The 27,283-nt window shown below is 36.0% G+C and overlaps 1 protein-coding gene across 1 annotated transcript in view; it reads left to right on the top strand.

Annotated features, from left to right (window-relative positions):
* Positions 1-20,648: 20,648 nt before the first annotated feature.
* Positions 20,649-27,283, top strand: part of CNGB3 (cyclic nucleotide gated channel subunit beta 3) — a gene marked incomplete at both ends in the record, with an annotated part of 140,516 nt that continues 133,881 nt past the window's right edge. The window contains 2 exons of the mRNA XM_079722145.1: positions 20,649-20,759; positions 24,520-24,601. Of these exons, the coding sequence (XP_079578271.1) occupies positions 20,649-20,759; positions 24,520-24,601 (193 nt within the window). The remainder of the gene's footprint in view (positions 20,760-24,519; positions 24,602-27,283) is intronic.

The raw sequence follows: 27,283 nt of genomic DNA, 5'->3' as shown, positions 1-27,283 counted from the left end.
AAACAGAGAAGAACTACAAAAGCAACCAGAAAACAAATAACAAAATGTCAGTAAATACATACCTATCACTTTAAATATCAGTGAACTAAATGATCCAGTCAAAAGACATATGGTGGCTGACTGGATGAAAAAACAAGACCTAACTATATGCTGCTTACAAGAAACTCACTCCAGAGCTAAAGACACACACAGAGTGAAAGTGAAGAATGACAGGGCACATGCAAGAGAATCAAGGGAGCCAGATCAACATCCTACCAACCATCAGACTAAATCCACCAGCTGCCAGGGCCAGCTGACCACCTGCTGACCACAGATGCATGAAAGAGCCCAGAGATCAGTCAAACCAGCCCACAGAATTGTGAGATAAATTAAATGATTGTGGTTTTAAGGCACTAAGTGCTAAGATGATTTTTGTACCACCTTAAAAAACTAATTCAGAGATTTAATCTGCTGTCCTTAATAAGACCAAAAAACAAATAGGAAATTTAGCCTAGAAACGCAAATTCTAGAGGGTAGCTTGGTCTAATCTTCATTTATATTCAGCTCATCTCTCACAATTCATAATCATCTCTCTTCTGCCTGGAATGTTCCCCCTCAATACCTCCATACAACAGAGTCCCTCTTTACGTCTCTTCCTTGTCCCTACTTGACTTCCCCACAAGTTTGTATTCAGCCATCTAGAATCAGCTTCTGGGAAGCCTTCTGAAAACATCATGCAACAAATAAGTAAATCGTTCCATCCTTGTGCTGTCCCTGTACAGTATACATCCCTCCACTGAAGGATTAGTATAACTGAATATCTATAGCTGCTCCCTCACTCTCCACCTCCACTAGGATGTGGCCAGAGTCCAGGAGTTTATCTGATTAATCCAGACAGAAATGTTGCTTCAAAGAAAAAAGCACTCAATATAGATATAAATGTAACTCATAGTACTTTATTGAACTATAATTAATATATAATAAAGTGCATAAATATTAAAAGTAGACTGCTAAATTTTGACAAATACAATAGCCCCATGTAAACATCACCCAGATCAAGATATAGAACATTTCTGTCACCCCAGAAAGCTCCCTCCTGCTCCTTTCCAGTCAACTTCCCCCAACCCCCAATCCCACCCCACCACCTAAAGGCAACTGCTCTTCTAATTTGTATCAGCATACATTAGCTTTGTCTCTTCTTTCACTTCATATAAATGAAATCATTAATTACGTTATTATTTTGAATACAATGGTTTTAAGATACATTCGTGTTATTGTATACATCAGCTGTCTGTTCCTTTTGACTGCTTTGAGATAATTTTTTGTATGACTGGGCCACAATTTTAACTATTTTCTCAATAATGGACATTTGAGTTATTTCCAGTTTTGAGATAATTATGAATAAAGGGACTCTGAACGTTACCACACAAGTCTTTATGTGGACACTAGCACTCATTTCTCTTGGGTGTGTTTCTAGGAGTAGACTTTCTGAGGCACAGAGTAGATATGTAAATCAAACAGTTTTCTAAAGTGGTTGTAACATTTACGCTCCCATCAGTAATATATGCGTGTCCACAGCTTCACAGCAATTCTGGTGAATATGTAGTGGTAACTCACTGTGGTCTCAATATGTATTTGTAGAATAAGCTACTGTTCTTCAATAAATACTGAGCAAATCTTGGTGAAATTTATGTTAAAGTAATCATCTTGATGTGCTATAATAACAAGGGTTAACAAGATTATCCATTTATCAGTATATCTATCTATCTATCTATCTATATAGATAGATATAGATATATATGTATACCAGAATAACTTATTTTTAGTGTTCCTGATATAAGGTGCTCAATATTGTGCTAATTTTTATTTTTAACCTATTGTTTACAATTACCATTAAAACTTCTATTGTCAAGCATTTTCAAAGTTGCAGATTACGATCACAAACATATTATTTAATTAAACATCAAAATATTTAATTATGGGTAGAAATATTATGAAGGAGGCACACTTATGTCCTTTATACAGAGGACAAAATTACAGTTCATATAAGTTGTGAGTTGCCAAAATCCACACAGTAACTGCTGGAACTGGCTCTTTAATCCACATTCTCTAACTTCAAATACTCTATTTTTCCTGCTAGGTCAGGTTGCCTCTTTCTAATGATTCATGATGATGTTTCAACTTTATGAAAATAATATGTACTAAATATCAAAATGTTAAGACAAAGCGAGCTAGATTTACAGATTTCCACAATAATACAGACAAGTTTCTTTTCAGACGCAGCCTAGGAAGAAAGGAATAGACTAATTGACATTCATAAACCCTTTCATTACAACTATTCTGTGAACTCAGAAATGGACATAAGAGAAACTTTACGTAAATTTACATAACTGAAATTACCTAGCTGGTAGTACTGTATAGAAATAGAGTGAGGAGTAGAATTTGGAAAGTATTTCATGAATTAAATGCAATAATTTAACTCAATATAGACTCCCACAAGAGGATTCATTTAATAATTTATTATACAAATTTACTAGTAACAATCAAAATTCTCTACATTTGTCTGCCTGTGTAGACACAGTTTGCAACTACTCATAAAAGTATCAATTGTTTACAAATTACATACATTTTAAAATGTAGGCTATTTTCACTGAATATTGAAATTAAAATATACTTCAAGTTAAAATGGATTTGCAAATCTTAGGTATAATTAAGTAACTAAACAGGGTGCTTTTTAACCTCTTCCCATTAATGCATTTATTTATTTAGCTGGGTATACTGGATGCCTTCATATTAGAAAGTAATGCCAGGGCTCAAAAATGGATGAATTATATTCCCCGCATCTAAATACTTACATTATTCATCTGCATGCCTGTGTCCTCCACTACGCTGCAAGTTTTTGGAGAACAGTGTGTCTCAATTTCTACAACTCCAATGCTCAGTAAATAAGTTCTTGAAAGCATTATAGCTTTGGCATCAGAGTCCCAGCTTTACTGTTTATTAACTATATGACTTTTGGCAAATTACTTGATTCTTTAGGCTTCATTTTTTTATCTGATTATTGGGGCCAATAATAAAATGTATCTGATAAGTTATCCTGAACATTAAGTAAAATAACACATGTAAAGTGACTGGCCTTCAATGTCTCTACTGCGTTTACTGAATCATTTAACGACTGAATAAGTGAATCCCCAAATCAACAAATGGATGAAAACAAGCATAATTTGTGGTGATATCTAATAAATGGCATGAGTTACAAAAGCAACATTTGGAAACTCCTTGACCTCCAAACTCAACTGTAAGCATAAGAGAGTCAGTGTTTGGATTTGGACTGGTACTATCTGAGAGATTTGATTAAACTTTTTAGAAATACAAATTGGACACTTGTATAAAATAGATGGTGCCATTCTATGGAAAGACAGGCTGGTACTTTTGTAAATTGTCAAGGCCATGAAAGACAGGAAAAGACAGAGAAAAAATTCCAGATATAAAGAGACCGAAGAGGCATGACAATTTTTTTAAATAAATTTATTTATTTATTTTGGCTGCACTGGTTTTTCTTTTACATTTTTATTGGAGTAAAATTGCTTTAAAATAGTGTGTTAGTTACTGCTTTATAACAAAGTGAATCACTTATACATATACATATATCCCCATGTCTCTTCCCTCTTGTGTCTCCCTCCCTCCCAATCTCCCTATCCCACCCTTCTGGCTGGTCACAAAGCACTGAGCTGATCTCCCTGTGCTATGCGACTTCTTTCCACTAGCTATCTATTTTACATTTGGTAATGTATATATGTCCACATATACACTACCACTCTCTCACTTTGTCCCAGTTTACCCTTCCCCATCCCCGTGTCCTCAAGTCTATTCTCTAGTAGGTCTGTGTCTTTATTCCCGACTTGCCCCTAAGTTCTTCATAACCTTTGTTTTTTTTTTTTTTTGATCCCATATATATGTGTTAGCAAATGGTATTTGTTATTCTCTTTCTGACTTACTTCATTCTGTATGACAGACTCTAGGTCTATCCACCTCACTAAAAATAATTCAATGTCATTTCTTCTTATGGCTGGGTAATATTCCATTGTATATATGTGCCGCATCTTCTTTATCCATTCATCTGTCGATGGACAATTAGGCTGCTTCCAAGTCCTGGCTATTGTAAATAGAGCTGCAATGAACATTGTGGTACATGACTCCTTTTGAATTACAGTTTTCTCAAGGTATATGCCCAGTAATAGGATTGCTTTTTCTTATGGTAGTTCTATTTTGAGAATTTTAAGGAACCTCCATACTGTTCTCCATAGTGGCGGTATCAATTTACATTCCCACCAACAGTGCAACAGGGCTCCCTTTTTGCCCAACCCTCTCCAGCATTTATTGTTTGTAGTTGTTTTGATGATGGCCATTATGACCAGTGTGAGATGATATTACATTGTAGTTTTGATGTGCATTTCTCTAATGATTAAAGATGTTGAGCATCCTTTCATGTGTTTGTTGGCAGTCTGTATAATTTCTTTGGAGAAATGTCTTTTTAGGTCTTCTGCACATTTTTGTATTGGGTTGTTTGTTTTTTTGATATTGAGCTGCATGAGCTGCTTATAAATTTTTGAGATTAATCCTTTGACAGTTGCTTCATTTGCAAATATTTTCTCCCATTCTGAGGGTTGTCTTTTCATCTTGTTTATGGTTTCTTTGCTGTGAAAAAGCTTTGAAGTTTCATTAGGTCCCATTTGTTTATTTTTGTTTTTATTTCCATTTCTCTAGGAGGTGGGTCAAAAGGATATTGTTGTGATTTAAGTCATACAGTGTTCTGCCTATGTTTTCCTCTAAGAGTTTGATAGTATCTGCCCTTACATTTAGGTCTTTAATCCATTTTGAGTTTATTTTTGTGTATGGTGTTACGGAGTGTTCTAATTTCATTCTTTTATGTGTAGCTCTCTAGTTTTCCCAGCAGCACTTATTAAAGAGGCTGTCCTTTCTCCACTGTACATTCCTGTCTCCTTTATCAAAGATAAGGTGACCATATGTGTGTGGGTTTATCTCTGGGCTTTCTATCCTGTTCCATTGATCTATCTTTCTGTTTTTGTGCCAGTACCATACTGTCTTGATTACTGTAGCTTTGTAGTATAGTCTGAAGTCAGAGACCCTGATGCCTCCAGCTCCGTTTTTCTTTCCAAGATTGCTTTGGCTATTTGGGGTCTTTTGTGTTTCCATACAAACTGTGAATTTTTTTGTTCTAGTTCAGTGATATATGCCATTCATAGTTTGATAGGGATTGCATTGAATCTGTAGATTGCTTTGGGTAGTGGAGTCATTTTCACAACGTAGATACTTCCAATCCAAGAATATGATATGTCTCTCCATCTATTTGTATCATCTTTAATTTCATTCATCAGTGACTTATAATTTTCTGCATACAAGTCTTTTGTCTCCGTAGGTAGGTTTATTCCTAGATATTTTATTCTTTTGGTTGCAATGGTAAATGGGAGTGTTTTCTTAATTTCACTTTCAGATTTGTCATCATTAGTGTATAGGAATGCAAGAGATTTCTGTGCATTAATTTTATATCCTGCTATTTTATCAAATTCATTGATTAGCTCTAGTAGTTTTCTGGTAGCATCTTTAGGATTCTCTATGCATAGTATCATGTCATCTGCAAACAGTGACAGCTTTACTTCTTCTTTTCTGATTTGGATTCCTTTTATTTCTTTTTCTTCTCTGATTGCTTTGGCTAAATGTTCCAAAACTATATTGAATAATAGTGGTGAGAGTGGACAACCTTGTCTTGTTCCTGATCTTAGTGGAAATGGTTTCAGTTTTTCACCATTGAGGATGATGTTGGCTGTGGGTTTGTCATATATGGCCTTTATTATTTTGAGGTAAGTCCCTGCTATGCCTACTTTCTGGAGGGTTTTTCTCATAAATGGGTGTTGAATTTTGTCAAAAGCTTTCCCTGCATCTATTGAGATGACCATATGGTTTTTCCTCCTTCAATTTGTTAATATGGTGTATCACATTAATTGATTTGTATATATTGAAGAATCCTTGCATTCCTGGAATAAACTCCACTTGATCATGGTGTATGACCCTTTTAATGGGCTGTTGGATTCTGTTTGCTAGTATTTTGTTGAGGATTTTTGCATTTATATTTCTCAGTGATAGTGGCCAGTAGTTTTCTTTCTCTGTGACATCTTTGTCTGGTTTTGCTATCAGGGCAATGGTGGCCTCATAGAATGTGCTTGGGAGTGTTCCTCCCTCTGCTATATTTTGTAAAAGTTTGAGAAGGATAGGTGTTAACTCTTCTCTAAATATTTGACAGAATTTCCTGTAAAGCCATCTGGTCCTCGGGTTTTGTCTGTTGGAAGATTTTTAATCACAGTTTCAATTTCAGCGCTTGTGATTGGTCTGTTCATGTTTTCTATCTTTTTCATGTTTCAGTCTCGGAGGGTTGTACATTTCTAAGAATTTGTCCATTTCTTCCAGGTTGCCCATTTTATTGGCATATAGTTGCTTGTAGTAATCTCTCATGATCCTTTGTATTTCTGCAGTGTCAGTTGTTACTTCTCATTTTTCATTTCTAATTCTATTGATTTGAGTCTTCTCCCTTTTTTTCTTCATGAGTCTGGCTAATGGTTTTTCAAGTTTGTTTATCTTTTCAAAGAACCAGCTTTTAGTTTTATTGATCTTTGATATCATTTCCTTCATTTCTTTTTCATTTATTTCTGATCTGATCTTTATGATTTCTTTCCTTCTGCTAACTTTGGGTTTTTTTGTTCCTCTTTTTCTAATCACTTTTGGTATGAGGCTAGGTTGTTTATTTGAGATGTTTCCTGTTTCTTAAGTTAGGATTGTATTGCTATAAACTTCCTTCTTAGAACTGCTTTTGCTGCATTCCATAGGTTTTGGGTCATCATGTTTTCATTGTCATTTGTTTGGAGGTAGTTTTTGATTTCCTCTCTGATTGTTTTCAGTGATCTCTTAGTTATTTAGTAGTGTATTGTTTAGCCTCCATGTGTTTGTATTTTTTACAGATCTTTTCCTGTAATTGATATCTACTCTCAGATCATTGTGGTCAGAGAAGATACTTGATATGATTTCAATTTTCTTAAATTTACCAAAGCTTGATTTGTGACCTAAGATATGATCTATCCTGGGGATTGTTCTATGAATACCTGAGAAGAAAGTTTATTCTGTTGTTTGGGGATGGAATGTCCTATAAATGTCAGTTAAGTCCATCTTGTTTAATGTATCATTTAAAGCTTGTGTTTCCTTATTTATTTTCATTTTGGATGATCTGTCCATTAGTGAAAGTGGGGTGTAAAAGTCCCGTGCTATGTTTGTGTTACTGTCGATTTCCCCTTTTATGGCTGTTAGTATTTGCCTTATGTATTGAGGTGCTCCTCTGTTGGGTGCCTAAATATTTACAATTGTTATATCTTCTTCTTGGATTGATCCCTTGATCATTATGTAGTGTCCTTCCTTGTCTCTTTTAATAGTCTTTGTTTTAAAGTCTATTTTGTCTGATATGTGAATTGCTACTCCAGCTTTCTTTTGATTTCCATTTGCATGGAATATCTTTTTCCATCCCTTCACTTTCAGTCTGTATGTGTCCCTAGGTCTAAAGTGGGTTTCTTGTAGACAGCATATATATGGGTTTTGTCTTTGTATCCATTCAACCAGACTCTGTCTTTTGGTTGGAGCATTTAATCCATTTACATTTCATGTAATTATCGATATGTATGTTCCTATTACCATTTTCTTAACTGTTTTGGGTTTATTATTGTAGGTCTTTTCCTTCTCTTTTGTTTCCTGCTTACAGAAGTTCCTTTAGCATTTGTTGTGAAGCTGGTTTGGTTGTACTGAATTCTCTTAACTTTTGTTTGTCTGTAAAGATTTTAATTTCTCCGTGAAATCTGAATTAAATCTTTGCTGGATAGAGTAATCTTGGTTGTAGCTTTTTCCCCTTCATCACTTTAAATATGTCCTGCCATGCCTTTCTGGCTTGCAGTCTTTCTGCTGAAAGATCAGCTTTTAACTTTATGGGGATTCCCTTGTATGTTATTTGTTGTTTTTCCTTTGCTGCCTTTAATATTTTTTCTTGGTATTTAATTTTTGATAGTTGGATTAATATGTGTCTTGGTGTGTTTCTCCTTGGATTTATCCTGTATGGGACTCTTTGTGATTCCTGGACTTGATTAACTATTTCCTTTCCCATATTAGGGAAGTTTTCAACTATAATCTCTACAAATATTTTCTCAGTCCCTTTCTTTTTCACTTCTTCTTCTGGGGCCCCTATAATTCGAATGTTGGTGTGTTTAATATTGTCCCAGAGGTCTCTTAGACTGTCCTCAGTTCTTTTCATTCTTTTTTCTTTATTCTGCTCTGCAGTAGTTATTTCCACTCTTTTATCTTCCAGGTCACTTATCTGTTCTTCTGCCTCAGTTATTCTGCTCTTGATCCATTCTAGAGAATTTTTAATTTAATTTGTTGTGTTGTTCATCATTGTTTGTTTGCTCTTTAGTTCTTCTAGGTCCTTTTAAATGTTTCTTGTATTTTCTCCATTCTATTTCCCAGAATTTGGATCATCTTTACTATCATTATTCTGAATTCTTTTTCAGGTAGACTGCCTATTTCCTCTTCATTTGTTAGGTCTGGTGGGTTTTTGCCTTGCTCCTTCATCTGCTGTTTATTTTTTGTCTTCTCATTTTGCTTAACTTACTGTTTTCAGGGTCTCCTTTTCACAGGCTGCAGGTTCATAGTTCCCATTGTTTTTGGTGTCCACAACCAGTGGCTAAGGTTTGTTTAGTGGGTTGTGCAGGCTTCCTGGTGGAGGGGACTTGTGCCTGTGTTCTGGACGATGAGCCTGAATCTTGTCTTTCTGGTGGGCAGGTCCACGTCTGGTGGTGTATTTTGGGGTGCTTGTGACCTTATTATGATTTTAGGCAGCCTCTCTGTTAATGAATGGAGTTGTGTTCCTCTCTTGCTAGTTGTTTTGGCATAGGGTGTCCATCACTGGAGCTTGTTGGTTTTTGAGTGGAGCTGGGTCTTGGTGTTGAGATGGAAATCTCTGGGAGATTTTCACCATTTGATATTACATGGAGCTGGGAGGTCTCTGGTGGACCAATGTCATGAACTTGGCTCTCCCTCCTCAGAGGCACAACCCTGACACCTGGCTTGAGCACCAAGAGCCTGTCATCCACACAGCTCAGAATAACAGTGAGAAAAGAAAGAAAGAAAGAAAGGAAGAAAGAAAGGAAATTTATTAAAATAAAAAACAAGAAATTTTTAAAAAATATTTTAAGTAATTTAAAAAAAAGAAAGAAGAGAACCATACCAAAAAACAAATTCACCAATGATAACAAGCACTGAAAACTACATTAAAAAAAAAAAAAAAGGACAGACAGAACCCTAGAACAAATGGCAAAAGCAAAGCTATACAGACAAAATCACACACAGAAGCTTAGGCATACACACTCACAAAAAGGTAAAAGGGAAAAAAATATATGTATATATATATATATATATATATATATATATATATATCGTTGCTCCTTAATTCCACGTCCTCAATTTGTGATGATTCATTGTCTATTCAGGTGTTCCACAGATGCAGGGTACATCAAGTTTATTGTGGGGATTTAATCCATTGTTCCTGAGGCTGCTGGGAGAGATTTCCCTTTCTCTTCTTTGTTCGCACAGCTTCTGGGATTCAGCATTGGATTTGGCCCTGCCTCTGCATTTAGGTCACCTGAGGGAGTCTGTTCTTCGCTCAGACAGGACAGAGTTAAAGGAGCAGCTGCTTCGGGGTCTCTGGCTCACTCTGGCCGGGGGGAGGGGCATGGATGCGGGCAAGCCTGCGGTGGGAGAGGCTGGCCTGACGTTGCACCAGCCTGAGGTATGGCGTGCATTCTCATGGGGAAGCTGTCCCTGGATCATGGGACCCTGGCAGTGGCGGGCGGCACAGGCTCCCTGGAAGGGAGGTGTGGAGAGTGACCTGTGCTTGCACACAGGCTTCTTGGTGGCGGCAGTAGCAACCTTAGCGTCTCATGCCTGTCTCTGGTGTCTGCGCTGTTAGCCGCGGCTCGCGCCCGTCTCTGGATCTCCTTTAAGCAGCGCTCTTAATCCCCTTTCCTCGCTCACCAGGAAACAAAGGGGGAAGAAAAAGTCTCTTGCCTCTTTGGCAGGTCCAGACTTTTTCCTGGACTCCCTCCCGGCCAGCCATGGCCCACTAACCCCCTTCAGGCTGTGTTCATGTAGCCAACTGCAGTCTTCTCCCTGGGATATGACTTCCGAAGCCCGAGCCTCAGCTCCCAGCCCCACCCATCCTGGCTGGTGGGTGAGCAGACAAGCCTCTCGGGCTGGTGAATGCCGGTCGGCACCGATCCTCTGTGCGAGAATCTCTCCGCTTTGCCCTCCACACCCCTGTTGCTGTGCTCTCCTCCATGGCTCTGAAGCTTCCCCCCTCGGCCCCCCGCAGTCTCCGCCCACGAAGGGGCTTCCCAGTGTGTGGAAAATTTTCCTCCTTCACAGCTCCCTCCCACTGGTTCAGGTCCCATCCCTATTCTTTTGTCTCTGTTTATTCTTTTTTCTTTTGCCCTACACAGGTATGTGGGGAGTTTATTGCCTTTTGGGAGGTCTGAGGTCTTCTGCCAGCGTTCAGTAGGTGTTCTATAGGAGTTGTTCCACGTGTAGATGTATTTCTGATGTATCTGTGGGGAGGAAGGTGATCTCCATGTCTTACTCTTCTGCCATCTTGAAGCTCCTCCAAGGTATGACAGTTAATTGCAACACATGATCCTGTATGGACCCTGGAGCAGGAAGGGAAGGGGAAATGGTTGAGACAGTTGGCAAAATTTAAATAGTCTGTGGATCAGATGGCAGTGTTATATCAATGTCGAATCCCTGATCTGGAGGTTTGAACTGTGGTCATGTAGGGGAGAATCTCTGGGAAACACGCATTGAAGACTGAGGAGTGATAAGGTATCATGTTTGCAGCTTGCACCCAAATGGTTTAGGAAAAGAATGTGATAATTAGTATATATACAGAGAAACACTGAGACAGAGAGGGAACAAATGTAGTAAAATGTATTCCAGTTGGAGAATGTTAATGAGGCAGATACTGATTTACCTGCAGTGTCCTTGTAACTTTTCTGTAAATTTTAAATTATTTCAAAATAAGTTCATTTTTAAATTTCTACTGAGTGCATTAGAAGATTCAGTGAGAGATATTTATAAATCAATTTTAGAACTTATATTCAAAGAAACCAGTGACTTCTTTGAAATTACAGAAAAATATAGACAACATTGCTCCAATAACTGCTCTGCAGGACTCCTCATTACCTTTCAGTGGTGGAATTCTCCCTCCTCCACATACACAAGCTAACCATCTGGACTCCAAATGCATTACTCACAGTTTCCACTGGCCAACCCAGAAGTTATTACAATAATAAAGCAATCTCTAAGTGCTTAGATACAATGGTGAAAATTGGAATGATGTAAAAAAGATAAGAGCAGAAATTGTAAAGGAGGAATTAAAGAAACAAATAAATAATTCACATAATTAGGAAAAGGGAGGAAATTAAAATAATGATACTGCCTTTAATAAAACAGGAAATCAGAAGAAGCTTTGGTGGTAAAGAAGATAAATTCATTTTTTAAGTTGGTTGATCATGACGTGCATATAGGCATTTCAAATTAAACATCCAGCAAACTGTAGGAACCATAAGGCTAAGACCCAAGTGTGCAATGGTTTCTGGCTTCTAAATTAAGAACTAATAATCATTCTCAGAAGATTTTCAAATTACTATATATTACATTCTTCCCTCAGACCTAAGCAATCAATAAAGTTTTCACTGTCAGTAAATTTGAGAGTTGAAAAGTAATAACATCTTCATGTTGGGTCAAGGATTAATATATTTGCTTTTATTATTGAGGTAACCAACAGCTATTAGTCATAAACCAACCCCCACCTCACTAGTAGCTGGATGTATTTTTTATTAGAATTAAGAACATCCTAGTACAGCTCGAAAATTCCTAAAACATTCAGTTTAGATCACCAATAAATTTAGAATATAAAAACCAAAAAAATCCAGTTAAAACCAGCTTAGCTAGGGAGCTAATTGTATATAGACAATCTTCTTTACAAAATGCACGACTAATCTCCTTACATAACAGTAGATCATTATGTTCAATTAACTGAAGTGCTTTCAGTTAGCTCACTTGATGGTAAAAAATAAATAAGTAAGCAATGATAGTCCATAATTAGAACCAAATGCTGAAACAGGCTAATCAACTTTGTAAAAGACTGTAAAAGAATGAGGAAACTTCACCTAGTTACCCCATCCATATTCACATAACAAAGCCATCATGACCTGATTACTGCTTATAAAATACTAACAATAAGGATTTTTTCAAAATATTTATTCTATTAGTCACAGTCTAAACCAATATAGCATTCAATAGTCACAGATGCCACTAGTTATTAACAATTTCCTGAAGGTATTTTTACCCTTAATATTTGTTACATTTGCTGCTCATGCATTTTAATTATAAATTAGAAGCAATGAAAATACTATAATCAGAAAAACAGAGAGCATTTCTACTCACTGAAATACTATATTTAAAATCACTTAAGTTGGAGAAATTCTTCATGTCAGCTGAGTCGCATTACACCCATAGGTGATCAGAAAAATACCTACTCTAAATTTGTCATCACATAAAATCACACTGGCAAATATTTCTAAATAGTGTTATATATATTTTTTATGATGGAAAATTTTCTCTAAATTAAGTTGTTATAAATCTACTTTGTAAGATCATTAAATAGTCAATGTCATCAACTCAAGAAAAACACTTGGAAGTTTTCTTTGGATATTTATTTTTTTAACTTAACATTTTGCTAACCCTACAAAAATGAAAAGAACATAAAATCAGTGTCTTTGGTCCCCCTTGGAAATGATATGGACTCTGGCTAATATTTAATGTAAAAAATTGTGTATACTCTCATATTTATTGTTAATATTTACCAGTAGTTTAATAAAGCTTTGTTACGTGTCTACTAAGAGCAATGTGCTGGCCACGTTAACTGCCATTTACTGTAATACCTTCATTAATTAATGCTGTCTCTACGTCTAGAGTGTCTCATCTTTCCACTTCTAGTCAGTGAATTCCTCCTCCTTTAAACCCATTGTGAGCATTAACTCCTCTGCAAAGATTTACTCTCCAGTTTATTGCCCACTTACACCTAGGCAGATTCGGTCACCTGCTCTTCTGTGCTACTATAACATGACTCACATTCATCCATTAGAGAAGGCGAATTGAGATTGTTCATATATCTCTCAAGAATCTCTGTGTGTCACAGGGTATATGTGAGTCATCTCTATATACCCCACAGCAGCTATCAGAGTACCTGAAACACAGAAAGAACTCAAATGTTTATTGCACAGTAAAATTATATACTTTAGTAAACAGAGCATTTTAAATCTTAGTGCTCTCCAGAAACACGATTTGTTTTATTCAATTAACAAATATTTGTTGAGCACTTTAATTTTTACCAGGTACATTTTATATGTCATCATATTCATTATCTTTTGTAATCTTCCCCAAATCCTTAAGAGCTTGTTGTACTGTCTTCTGTTTTGTGGATGAGGTCCAAAACCGGCTTCACAGGTGACCTGATAATGTGCCCAGTACTTTTTCCTCTAAAGTCTTATAAGTGAAAAAAATGCTCATAATTTATCCACTTCCCTGCCTTACTAAATATGATGTATTCAGTGCAGTGAATTTTTCAGGACTTAGTCAAAGTTCATACTTATTATCAATTTATGATCCTCTCCTAAAAATAGAACAGCCCCCAAAACCTGGAAAGAAAAAATTTATGGTTGTTTCCATTCAAGTTATTGCTTGAGGTTATCTACTGTAAACCAGCCATTCCCTTTATAACTTAGTGGCTACTATTCTCCTATTAAAATAATACTCAGATTATTTAAATTTCATTCAGAATGATCTCAGAAAAATATCTAAATGTTACTTTCTTTAGTAGACATAAGGGAAAATATAACCTTAGCTCTTTTGGGGTTTTTTTTAATCTATTTTTTTTATATTGGAGTATATCTGATTAACAATGTGGTGATAGTTTCAGGTGCACAACAGAGGGACTCAGCCATACAACCTTAGCTGGTTTTGTAGTTTATTTCCAATAATCTGCCGAAAGAAAGGAAGGAGGGAAGGAAGGAAGAGAGGAAGGTCCAACCCATCCCCCTCTCAGGAGCAAAGGAAGCTGTGACCTTAGAACTACTAGGAATTCCTCCTCATTCAAAATCACTCTTCAGTGGAAATGTCTGAAATCTGATCAATAAAGATTCCAAAGAAAGTTAGAACTCAAATTTGATTTCTATTAAGTGGAAACTTTATTATGGATGCTCCATCGCTTATTTGAATAATTTTATAGGAATAAGATGTAAATATGTTCAAACCTGGAACCAGATATTAACTCCATTTGCCTGTATCTTTTATATAACTCTAAAGCTAAAACCTATTTGTAAACTTAACATAAAACTCAAAAATCAGTAAGATTAATGCAAACAACATTGCTATGATGGATAATGTTCTGTTGAAACTAAACAAGAAGAATATGGTACTAGTTGCCACTGATGATTCTTTTTATTTTAGCATGGCTTTGTTACCATCTGTGTGCATGTTCATAATTACATATATTTATATAGATATATACAAATATACATGTGCAGAACAACACAAAACCATAGAATTTAGAGTTATATATAAAATATTACTGGGTATCACTTATAAATCATATTCATCGAATCTAAAACACCACTTATTGTAAAATCCACCATCATTTTATGCATGCTTCTCTTAACCTACCCCATTCTCAGCCTAAAACGAAGTCTTGCATACAATGACTACTGATAAAAGTTAACAAGACCATAATATCTCTATCCTCCAGAGAAGTTTTCTCCACATCTTACATGCTGCCTCTGTCACAGAGAATCTCTTTATTATTAATCCTGAACTAAAAGATTGTCTAAACCATCATTCTCTCATCATTAATTCAACCAACATGCATGGAGTACCTAGAACCAGACAAAGGGGATATGAAGGTGACCAAAGCATAGTCTCAGCCTGAAGAAGCTTACTCTCTGATAGGAAAAAGAGATCTGGAAATGGTCTTAAGATGAGAATTGATAAAATGCAGGTGTGCATATGGCACAAGCTACAAGGGGAAAGAGGCGGAAGAAGAAAATACCCACCTTAAGCTAGATACACAAGGAGTGGAACAGCATTTTAGGCAGGAGAAGTACTTATGAGCAAAGACATGGATAGGGCTTCCCTGGTGGCGCAGTGGTTGCGAGTCCGCCTGCCGATGATGGGGACGTGGGTTCGTGCCCCGGTCCGGGAAGATCCCACATGCCATGGAGCGGCTGGGCCCGTGAGCCGTGGCCACTGAGCCTGTGCGTCCGGAGCCTGTCCTCCGCAACGGGAGAGGCCGCAACAGTGAGAGGCCCCCGTACCGCAAAAAAAAAAAAAAAAAAAAAAACATGGAGAGAGGTAAGACAAAGCAGAGTAATTCAAGTTACCACAAATTAATTTCATTATGGTAAGTGCTGAGAGTGGGAAGAAGTGGGGGTTATAAATGAAAACAGAGAGTTAGGCAAGGATCAATTATAAAGGGGCTGAAATGTCATGGGAGGAGTTTGGACATGATTCCAAAAGCAAGAGGAGTCACTGAGGGCCTTCATCCAGACACACAATCAGATTTATATTGGAGAATGATTGTTTTTATTCATGATGGCAGTCACTACTGCAGCAATGTAGTAACTTTGCACAAAAACTTAGAGTGTGATTGGTGAAATTCTAGTAGCCACTTCACCCAGAAAAGCAACCCTCTTCTCTCCCTTGTCTTCTTCTTGCTCACTGGAAAGCCTCTCTGTAGAACACAGAATCACAGAATTTAGAGTTAGAAGGAAGCTTAAATATTATTTTGCCCACCTTGTCATATCCAGATTAAGGCAAGAGATTCGATTTAGCTCACATATCCATCCAGTGAAAAAGAATGAGTGAAAATTCACATCTCTCATTCTAGAATTCTTTCCAGTTGCCCATTTTCTGACCTTTCAGGAGCTTGATCTAGACAAAGTGAAAGTATTCATCTGTAATTTTAATGCTCATGTTGATACCAGTCTACTGACAAAAATCAAGATGTTGAAAGTATTTTAAGTCATTGATAAAGATGATTGAATTAATATCTGTATCATTTTTCTTATGACCTGTGATAAATCCTAAGGGATGAGTGGTCAAAGCAGACTCCTCCAAAATCATAGAGCTTACCTCACACCAAACTTCATTAATGATTAAATTGATAAAGGCCGCTGTCAGACATAGATAAAATATCCTTTTTGGGAAAAACCCAAAACCATCAGACACAGCATTTAAAACTGTCCACCTTCTCCTGCATTTTGGCATGCTTTGGTTTCAGATGTACAAGGAGTTTTTGAGCATAGTATGTAAAGGTATTTCTCACAAAAGGAAAGCAGTTTGGATTGAGGACATCTCCATTTTACACATACTTGAAAAGCTTACATACTATTTCCTTCCCCCATTTCCAGGCACCATGCCACATAAATCCATAAATTACAGGCTTATTTGCAATAAGCAATCTAGACAGACCAAAAATGTCCTACTAAACACATTTCATATATAGGGACTCCCTGGTATCTCTCCATGAGTAAATACCATGATCAGATTTACAAAGAGGTCTGATGAGGACTTTTATTCCTCTGAGGGTCCCAGGAAGGGAGAGAATCAGTCACAAGCCTGCTGCTAACTTTTCCTTTGATGTTTATATCCTAAATTTAAAAATATAATCAACGATAGGTTTAGAGGATTACCTGAGAAGTTCCTAAAATAACCCCATACATATTTGATAATTCATTCAGAATTATTTCTGAAGCAACAATGTAACAAAAAAGAAAACTTTGTCTTTCAAAACAATGAACACCCATATTTTAACAAAAGTAATTTTGTATTTACAAGGATACAAATCAAATCATATTCATAATCAATCAAGTTACTTATTATATGTTTCTTTTTGATGAAATGATTGAATCTAAAATTAAAACTTCTAATTTCTTTTAAAAATCAATAAAGGACTTATGATTTTGGTAATATGAAAAACTAAATTAAAATTTCTCCTTAAAACTTTTTCCTCTGTATTTTTCTACAACAAATATACTTTAAGATGCATAATTATTTTGTAAATTTTATTGAAATATAGTTGATTTACAACATTGTGTTAATTTCTGCTGTACAGCAAAGAGATTCAGTTACACACATATATATTATTTTTCATATTCTTTTCCTAAAATGTATAACTATTATCTTAAGGAAATCCCCAGGTTACAGAAATACAGAGGGAAGAAGTATTAGGTGAGTTAACTCAGGCTGCCCTGGTGTGGAGGGTGTGGAAGGTGGTCCTGGTGCTGAAAATCTTTAGTTTTAATTGGAAAGTGCACAAGAGAAGAGGTCCCATTAAAAAAACAAACAAAAACAAAGACAAGACTCCCTTTAAAAAGTGCATCCTTGTTGGACTGAAAAAGAAAATCTGTCCAATGGCACAAAGGATCAAGGAAGTTTGTCCAGGATCTGGGTAGGAAAATAAAGTTCTCCTTAACATTTCTTAATGTTGAACTTGTGCCTCACACAGGTTTGGGGTCCAAATTTACACACACATAAAGAATAGAATAAGCAGAGTTTTTTAACAATGTAGAAAGAACCACCAAAAGTAACTATAGTTAACAATTCTGTATTGTTAAGCTGCTACGAAAGTAGAGCTTAAATGTTCTCACCATACAACACAGCAAAATGATAATTATGTGAGGTGAAGGATGTGTTGTCTAAGTTTATTGTAATAGTCATTTTGCAGTATATACATGTATCAAGTCATCATATTGTACATCTGAAACTTACACAATGGTGCATGTCAATTATATCTCAATAAATTTGGGGGGAAAAAAGGAGTAATTCAAGTTAATTTTACTTTTTAAAATAAGGCAAGTTAAGGAGTAAGAGTCCACCAATTAATAGGGCCAAACATTAACAATTCTTGTCAAAATATGCAAGTATTTTTATGCCCCCAACTGCAAGTCTGGATTTTTTTTTAAAGTAACTTTTTTTACATTTATATAAAATATTTATTAACCATAAAAACAGGTAAGATGTAATTAATTCATTAGTATTTTAATGTCCTTGGAACTCCATGTAGTAAGCAAGATCTCACTTTAAAAAGATTTTCATTTCATGGAAAGAGCATTTTCTATTATGTAAATTACTTCAATTCTTTTTTTTAAAAGCAGAATAAATTTCTACAATTGAAATACTCATTTTATCTTTTTTTTTTTTTTTTTTTTTTTGTGGTACGTGGGCCTCTCACTGTTGTGGCCTCTCCCGTTGCGGAGCACAGGCTCCGGACGCGCAAGCTCAGCAGCCATGGCTCGCGGGCCTAGCCACTCCGCGGCATGTGGGATCTTCCCGGACCGGGGCACGAACCCGTGTCCCCTGCATCGGCAGGTGGACTCTCAACCACTGTGCCACCAGGGAAGCCCGATAACTGTATTTTAATAATCAAAATGCTGTTAAGGTCTCACACTGGGGTCTCCTTGCATCTAGTAGATATGTCACTACCAGGATGGAAATGAGAGCTCCATGGCTCTCCTAGAGACTGTGATCCTACCTTCTCTACTCCTCCCTTGATCTTGAGCTTCCAAAAAGAAAAAGAAGAGTTCTTCACTGCAATTTCATAGACTTCTGCTCTAGACCCTGGTGACTTTGACCTTTTACAAGATTTTGAGTTTCTCAGAACTCTAATATTTTTTCAAAAACAGCTAAATGTTAGCCAGTCAAATTGTGAAAGAAATATTAGAATATTCTATATACCTGTTTAAAATGATACAGATACAATGAAAGGATACTATAGTAGATGACAAGGTGATACTAAGAGAAGTGACAGAACAAATGTTCTGATGGTAATGATCTTTCCATCTATTTAGGGAGAAGACACAGATACAGGAAAACATTTGTGAAAGAAATGGCATATTGTGGTGCCAAGTATTAAGAAATACATAAACTTAAATGCTGCAAGTTTAATATATTTAATTAGTTTTGAATTAAAGCAGAGATATAAGTGAGGACTAGAGTTGTCAGATCTCTTAAAGTGCTTTCAACTAAATTCTATTCAGCAGAGGCTTGAGTTTTTACTCCGTATAAAGGAGCTGTGGGGGTAAAATAAGTGATGCATGGTGTCTTCCTTCAAGGAGTTTAAGCTTATTGGTTAAAGGGTGAATCGGAGGAAAAAATTCATGCTGGAGAAAGATACATTTTTTTTACAACTTATGAAATTAATAATCCTACAGAATTATCTAGATTTATAAAACTAGTAATCACATATATAGCTTTCATAATATTTCAGCAATCTGTAAGAAAATAGTAAACTTGTAAGAAATTTTGGAACAAAGTGCTTCTGAGCAATGAATTACATTTCTTCAAAGGGATATTTATCAAACATACTGTCTCTCTGTTATGGGCTGAATAGTATCTCCTCAAAAATTCACGTTGAAGTTCTGATCCCCCTACCTCAAAATGTGACCTTATTTGGAGATAGAGTCTTTAAAGAGGTAGATTAAAACAAGGTCACTGAGGTGGGCCTTAATCTAATATAACTGGTGTCCTTACAAGAAGAGGAAATTTGGACACAAACATGAACAGAGTAAAGACACTGTGAAGACACAGGAAGAGGAAGACCATCTACAAGCCAAGAAGAGAGACTGTTCCTTTATGCACAGCTTTCAGAAGAAACTACCCTTGCTGACATCTTGATATCAGACATCTAGCCTCCAGTATAAATTTATGTTGTTTAAGTCACCCAGTCTGTGGTACTTTGTTATGGCAGCCCTAGCAAACTAATACACTCTTTCTGCTTAATTCTAATGTAATCATCATTATGCATCTGAGGTGGATGTTTAGGCTATCGGGAATGCGAAGCATTATGTCTCATTTTTCATTATATTTTCCAAGAACATCATTAATCTAATAAAATAGTAAAATACTAATTAAAAAAAAAAAGAACCACCAGAAGAACAGAAAAAGGAAAAAGTAGTTACTTCACAGTGCAGAACTACCTGTGAGGACTTTGGGAGAGTTGCTTTATATTATAAGCCTTTATGCACATTTCGTTTTTTCAATCATTTGCCTGTATTACTTTGACAAAATTTAGATAGAAGAGATACATGGGTCGGTAATTAGAAAGAAAGAAAAATAAACGAACCAATGGGCAATGTGATCACATTTAAACAATCATTTAAACAATTTAAATCAACAATGAAGTTTTGTTTAATTCTCACATAAATTATTCACAGGGGTTTTTGACTCTCTAAAGTTCATAAACAGAATTCAAATCATCCAAGCAGAAGTAATTTGCGGCTTTTAAGCCAAAGCCCTGACTAGCTAGAGAGTTTCCTCTAGGAATTAACCAGAACGAAATCCTGATTAAGCAACTAATTGGCTTGTCTACTAATGAAAAGAAAAACAAAGTACATTCCTCTACCTCCAGACACAGAGTCATAAAAACAGAAGTTTTCAGAACCACCTTAAAGATGTTTAAATCGCTGACAATAAGATTCAACAAGGTGAAGCCTAGTGACAGGAGCGATGAGAATAAACAAGGTTCTGATCCAAGCAGCGTGTCACAGCAACCCACGAGACAGGTACGCTCCCCACGTCCCTAAATCAGTCTTGATTCTCATAATTTCTTGTCTGGGGAGGGATTTTAATAAACACTATGATGTGTGATTTCTCTGCAGTTTTACCTGCTACTATCTGGGTCACGGACTGTTTGTCTTTCGGGTTTATCCCTATCATTTTATACATACTGCATATATTGGTTTTAGAATGGAATAATAAATGTTTAGAAGACCCTATTACGATTTGGAAAAGCAAAGTAAGACTTCTCCTTGCTGATTTTCACTTCTACCATCATCCAAAATGAAATCATTTCTCAAATATTAAACTGGTTATATGATCTAGTTCCAACAGAGAATGTCAAACATCCTGGTCTTCGGAAACTGCATTTTAACAGTAATTTCTCTAGACCAGGAGTTCTCAATAGGGAGTAGTTTGCACTCAGGACAATCAGCAATGTCTGAAGATATTTTTGGTTGTCACAGCCCAGGAGTAGGGAAGTTACTGTCATCTAAAGGGGAAAGGCCAGAAATGCTGCTAAATGTCCTAGAATGAACAGGAGAGCCCTTTACAACATACAATTATCCAGTTCAAACTTTTAATATTGCCAAAGTGGAGGAACCCTACTCTGGACAAATATTTTCACAAGTTCTAAGTCTGTTCATCTATAAAATGAGGATGATACCTGCTTCGTAGCCTTGGTATACAAACTAGAGACAATATAGATAAAGCATATAGTAGGGAATTCCTAAGTGGTAATTATTATCATCATCATTATTAATAATTTGTGTTCTTATGACAGATTTAAGTCCAAATGGTAATTATATAATCAATATTCACTTACAGCTATTTATAGAACAATTTTCATGAATTGCTCACTAGATTTACCTAAAAGTGCTATGTAAGATTTTTAGAGCAAGAATTATTTTCACATCTAAGAGAACTGGATGAGAGATGTCAAATACAAACAGGAAGGTGCCTCAGGGACTAGCATAGCATGGTCTAATGATTCAGGTTTAAATGAGCCTAGAGTATAAAAAATACCGAGATTACCTAATGTTGACCCTAGAAAATTTGCCTTCCTTTTCTGATTGATATTGACTATTTTTGCAGTAGAAAGAAGTGGAGAATGTTCTTTATGAAAGTGCCCTTGACTTTTCTAATACTTGTGTCAAAATAAATAATCTCATACTTTAAAAGTTATTTATATGTTTAAAAACTTATAGAATATCACAAATGTTGAGCTGGGTACTTCCCTTCAACTAACCTTGTTGTGTTTTTCTCTGGGAAAGTCATTACAGTGATGTATGCCAACTTACCATCATGATTATTTTCCCTCAGAGCACATAAAAATAGCTAATACAGGGCTTCCCTGGTGGCGCAGTGGTTGGGAGTCCGCCTGCCGATGCAGGGGACACGGGTTCATGCCCCGGTCCGGGAAGATCCCACATGCCACGGAGCGGCTGGGTCTGTGAGCCATGGCTGCTGAGCCTGTGCGTCCGGAGCCTGTGCTCCACAACTGGAGAGGCCACAACAGTGAGAGCCCTGTGTACCAGAAAAAAAAAAAATGCTAATACATTATTCTCTTGGAGAACATAGTAGCTAACAGCAATTACTATGTACCAACCAAGGTGCTATCCCTTTCCAAGCACTGCTGTATTGAATTCTCATGGGCCCTGTTATAATTTGCTACTTACGCACAACTTACAAATTGCAGAGTCTGGATCAGAACCCTGTTCTATCTGACTTTAGTGCCTGAGAGCTAAATCACTAGGTTATATCGCTACAAAACAGAAGGCAAAATGAGCAGAAACTCCTTAGAGAGTGGTCTTTCCTTCAGAAACATTAATATTGGAGAGCTACTCAGACTCTACACAAGTAGGGCAGCTCTTAGACACATCCTGTGCCATTCCTGACAGCCATAATTTGTGGATGTTAAGCAGGAAGTCTGCTGGCATCACATATCTTAAAAGTCATATTGGGGAATTATTTGCAACTACTCTTTCCAGTAACATGTTGGTAAAAGAAAAATAGTTTTCCTCCAGTTTCAAATATGCTAAATGTTAAAAATGACACAAAGTTAAAACCCTATTTCATCTACAGAATATAACCTTTTAAAATGACATTTAAACAACATGTTTCTGAAATACAAATAGATTATTTGAGTCCTATTAAAAATCTATGAATGAATAAATCAATTTACATTGTATTTTAAGTGTCATTTAAATAGTTAATTCTCAAACCAAAATATCATATGTAATTCAAATTTGTCAATAACCGTGAAAATAAAAACTGCAAACTCAGACTAGTACAAACTCTCTCTCATACACCAGAATAAGACACTATTCACATAAAACTACATTTATGTACACATAAAACTATGATGGAAATATTTCTGAATAACATGATGTAAAAGTATTTGATTGAAGTCAGAAGGCTTTATCACTACTTCATAATCTATCCAGGGATCCATACTTTTTTAGCCACTTAATCAATTTCCTATTTAATAATATAAGAATAATAATAGCTGCCTTGCCTAACACATATGAGTCTTAAATTAAATCATCTGATTAATTTGCTTTCCAGTTTAAAATGTTTCTGACATACAGTGTCTAAAAATAATGTCAAACTCCACATCAAGGCTTAAAAGACCCTCAAAATCCCTTCCTACTTCACTAGCCTCATCTTCTCACCTTTTGTCCCTTCCAAGTACTTCTGTAGCCTCCCTTCACCTACATACACCTTAGGTTTTTGCTAAACATACATCCTCTGCCTGGAATATTTTCCATGCCTTGTCCATCTGGAAAACAAAGATCTTATCTTGATTTGTAAATTCAGGAGTCACTTCCTTTTTAATAGTGTCCTTCCCGGGCTTCCCTGGTGGCGCAGTGGTTGATAGTCTGCCTGCCGATGCAGGGGACACAGGTTCATGCCCCAGTCCGGGAGAATCCCACGTGCCACGGAGCAGCTGGGCCCGTGAGCCATGGCCGCTGAACCTGTGCGTCCGGAGCCTGTGCTCCGCAACGGGAGAGGCCACAACAGTGAGAGGCCCGCATACCGCGAAAAAATAATAATAATAATGTCCTTCCTTTCCCTTCAACTCCAGAAGAACTGACCACTCCCCTTTATGCCCCACCTCTAGCATCTACAAACATTGTGTCATCACTGATAACATTTCATGTCAGTTGCACTGGTGTGTGTTTGTTCCCGCTATGAGGCTGTGAGCAGCTTGGGAGCCAAACTTTCTATGCTTTAACCTTATATCTTATTTTACCTTGTCCCCATGGGAAAATCTTCAGGTATACACTGGCCACATCCAATGAGATATACTTACATTTCAAAGGAAAGCTTAAATGTTAAGATAATTGATGAGGTAGAGGCAAATGAAATCATGGAATGTAAAAGGAAGAGAGCTATGAGTAAAGACACCAAGGTACTTTCTTCTTTCCATCATTTTACATTCTACCTCTAAAGACCTAGCCTGGGACCAATGCTCTGGCTGTAGGAAGTGAGAACCAGAACTGGGAGAAACATGTGCCTGGGAGATGCAGCAACCACAGTGAAAAAAATACACTGTGGTCAACAAACTGTAGAGGTTGAAGTTGATTATTCAATAATAGAGCCAAGAACATTCATTTAAGTGCAAGAATTACCATTTTTAGTAGATCATAAACAAATGATCAATTTTAATGACTGGCTTGATAATGGAATGAAAAACTCTTATATTTTACATTCAACTTCATTTTATGTAAAATCACCTGTACTATCTCTATTTTTTTCTCAAAGGGAGAAAATAAAAATGAAAAGAAATCTCTCAAAACCAAGACGCCTCCAGTTTCAGCTGAAGAGTCATACACCAAAATTCAAGGTAAGAATCCAAGTCTGCAGAAAAAAAACCTAAAAGGTAAAATGTATATTTCTCTGAAATGTATTGTCTGATGAAACACTTGTCCTTGACTAGGTAAATTACATAGGGTCACACTTGAGATTATTTGAAGATCTGGATATTTATAAAAATTATTTCTTCATTCAGTCACTTATTCAATAGATGATTTTTTGTCACCTACCACATGCCAGGCCCTGTTCTGTGGGTTGGAGATACAGTGGTAAAGAATATGGGCCAAATTTGTGTTAACATAAGTGTATAGTGAGCAATGAAATTTCAGGTAAGTGTTATAAAAACATTAAAATAGATGTAGGTTATACATGTTTAAAGGTTCTGTTCTCTTCTCTCTTGAAACTCCATTAGAAATCTTATCTACTCCTAAGGCTACAACATTCACTTCTACATTGATGATTCTAAATTCATATAAGACCAATTTCTTTTTTAAGACCCTGTCCAATATTTTCCAAGTAACCACTGGACAAATATACCTGTATGTTCTGCTGCCATCCTAAAGAAAGCATATCCAAAATTTAATTCCTTATCTTCCCCTTCAAATGAGCTCCCTCTCCTGATTTATTTCTATTCCTGGTTCTATTATTTTTTCAGTCTCTCAAAACCTAATTCATGTTTTATTCCTCTATCTAGGCTGTTCTATAAAGGAAATTAGTCACCAAATCTCCTTTCATAATGGCCCTCAAACCCACTTCATTCCTTTCCAATTCCACCACTAATACCATCCTTATTAGTAACTCATGCCTACACGACTCCCAGGCTCTAAGTGATCTATTCTGATTAGGACTCTTTCACCCATCTCTCCCCTTTTCATCCAGCCCCAACAGTATTAGCAGATTACTTTCCATTAATCATTATTTTGATCTCACGTCTCTGTTAGTCTCTTTTAAAGAGCCTTAAGTGCCTCAATATTGCCTGCAAGACAAAATCTAAATTACTTCATCTGACTTGGTAGGATCTAATGAAATCTATTACCAGCTCCTCTCCTATTTCTCCTGAGTATTAGCACTACATTATCACCAAGAAAACATAAAAATGAAAGAAAAATCACTAGAACAGAATATGCTACTGTTAAATAATGAAAACATACAATTATTGTTACAAAACTAGAGTAAATGTTTTTGCTTTTCATCTATTAGACAAAGGTAAATGTATGATAATTTTTACTAGAACAAATTTTGGGGCTGAAGCACAATTGAGTTTTTGCTAGCCAGAATTTCTATCTCTAAGGAGGAAAAATAAGAAACACGTGAAATTACAAGCCAGATTGTAAATAAAGAAACAAATCACAAGAAAGGTTGAAAGTAAACAAATTTCTCTATAGGAATATCCCCACAATCAAATACTGAAGAAATGGTCCCATTGTCATTATACTTGACTGCTCTTATTTAAAAGAAAAACAAAGAACCTATGTGAAGAAAATAACAATTTAACAGAGAAATGTAGAATAATCTTGAATAACTGGAGGAAAATAATATGTTCCCAGTTTGGAGGGTAACATTATAAAGATATAGATCTATTTTTGTAAATAATTCATATTTCTATTTTCATGATCTCTCTACCCACTTTCAACAATATATTTAAAAAAACAAGGGAAGAAAATTCACTTTAGTTTTCTTGATTTTATTTATTTACTTACTTATTTATTTGGAAGTATAGATCTATGTTTTTATTGTTCTGATTAGAATGTAGAGAATACTTACTGTGTCTATAGAGATCAGCTGTTTTTTTTCACTTTCTTTTGCATTTTCATCTCAGCCAAGAAGACAGCAAAATAGTGTCTCCCAAACAGTCATCATTTACTTACCTGAGGAGAAAGAAAAAAAAGTAAATGTTCTGCAATGTTTTTCAACATGAATGCAGTTTAATATTACCTCCTAACTGATTACTAAAGCTAGGCTCTTCAATTGTTAGATTATCTGATTTACAATGTTTACAATGATGTTTCACTGAAAGGGAAGCATTTAATAATCATAAAGGCTCCATTTCTGATAAAAGTTCACACACATATATTACTTCCACAGATAGTAAGACTCCTATACCAAGAGGATATAATAAAAAAATGTGTTCTTGACATTTTTTCCCTCCCACCTCAACAAAAACAAAACATCAACCAAAAGACACCTCTCTTGATTCCACTTCCTCTTTGGCTATTGCCTCATTCCCATATTCTCCTTTAGAGAAGACTGCTTGAAATAGCTATCTATACGTGTAGTCTCTGATTCCTGTTGTCTCTTTCTCTTTTTTATTTTTTTATTGAAGTATAGTTGATTTACAATGTTGTGTTAATTACTGCTGTACAGCAAAGTGACTCAGTTATACATATATATATAATATATATACATTCTTTTTCATATTATTTTCCTTTATGGTTTATAGGATATTGAATATAGTTCCCTGTGCTATACAGTAGGACCTTGTTTATCAATTCTATATATACCAGTTTGCATCTGCTAATCCCAAACTCTCAATCCATCCCTCTCCCATTCCCTCCCCCTTGACAACCACCAGTCTATTCTCTATGTCCCTGATTCTGTTTCTGTTTCATAGATAGGCTCATTTGTGTCATACTTTAGATTCCACATATAAGTGATATCATATGGTATTTGTCTTTCTCTTTCTGACTTACTTCACTTAATATGATAATATCTA

The sequence above is a fragment of the Hyperoodon ampullatus genome (genome assembly GCF_949752795.1).
Source record: "Hyperoodon ampullatus genome assembly, chromosome: 17".
Taxonomy (NCBI): Eukaryota; Metazoa; Chordata; class Mammalia; order Artiodactyla; family Ziphiidae; genus Hyperoodon; species Hyperoodon ampullatus.
Note: the sequence above shows the minus strand (reverse complement) of the source record. Positions and strands in the feature narration are given on the sequence as shown.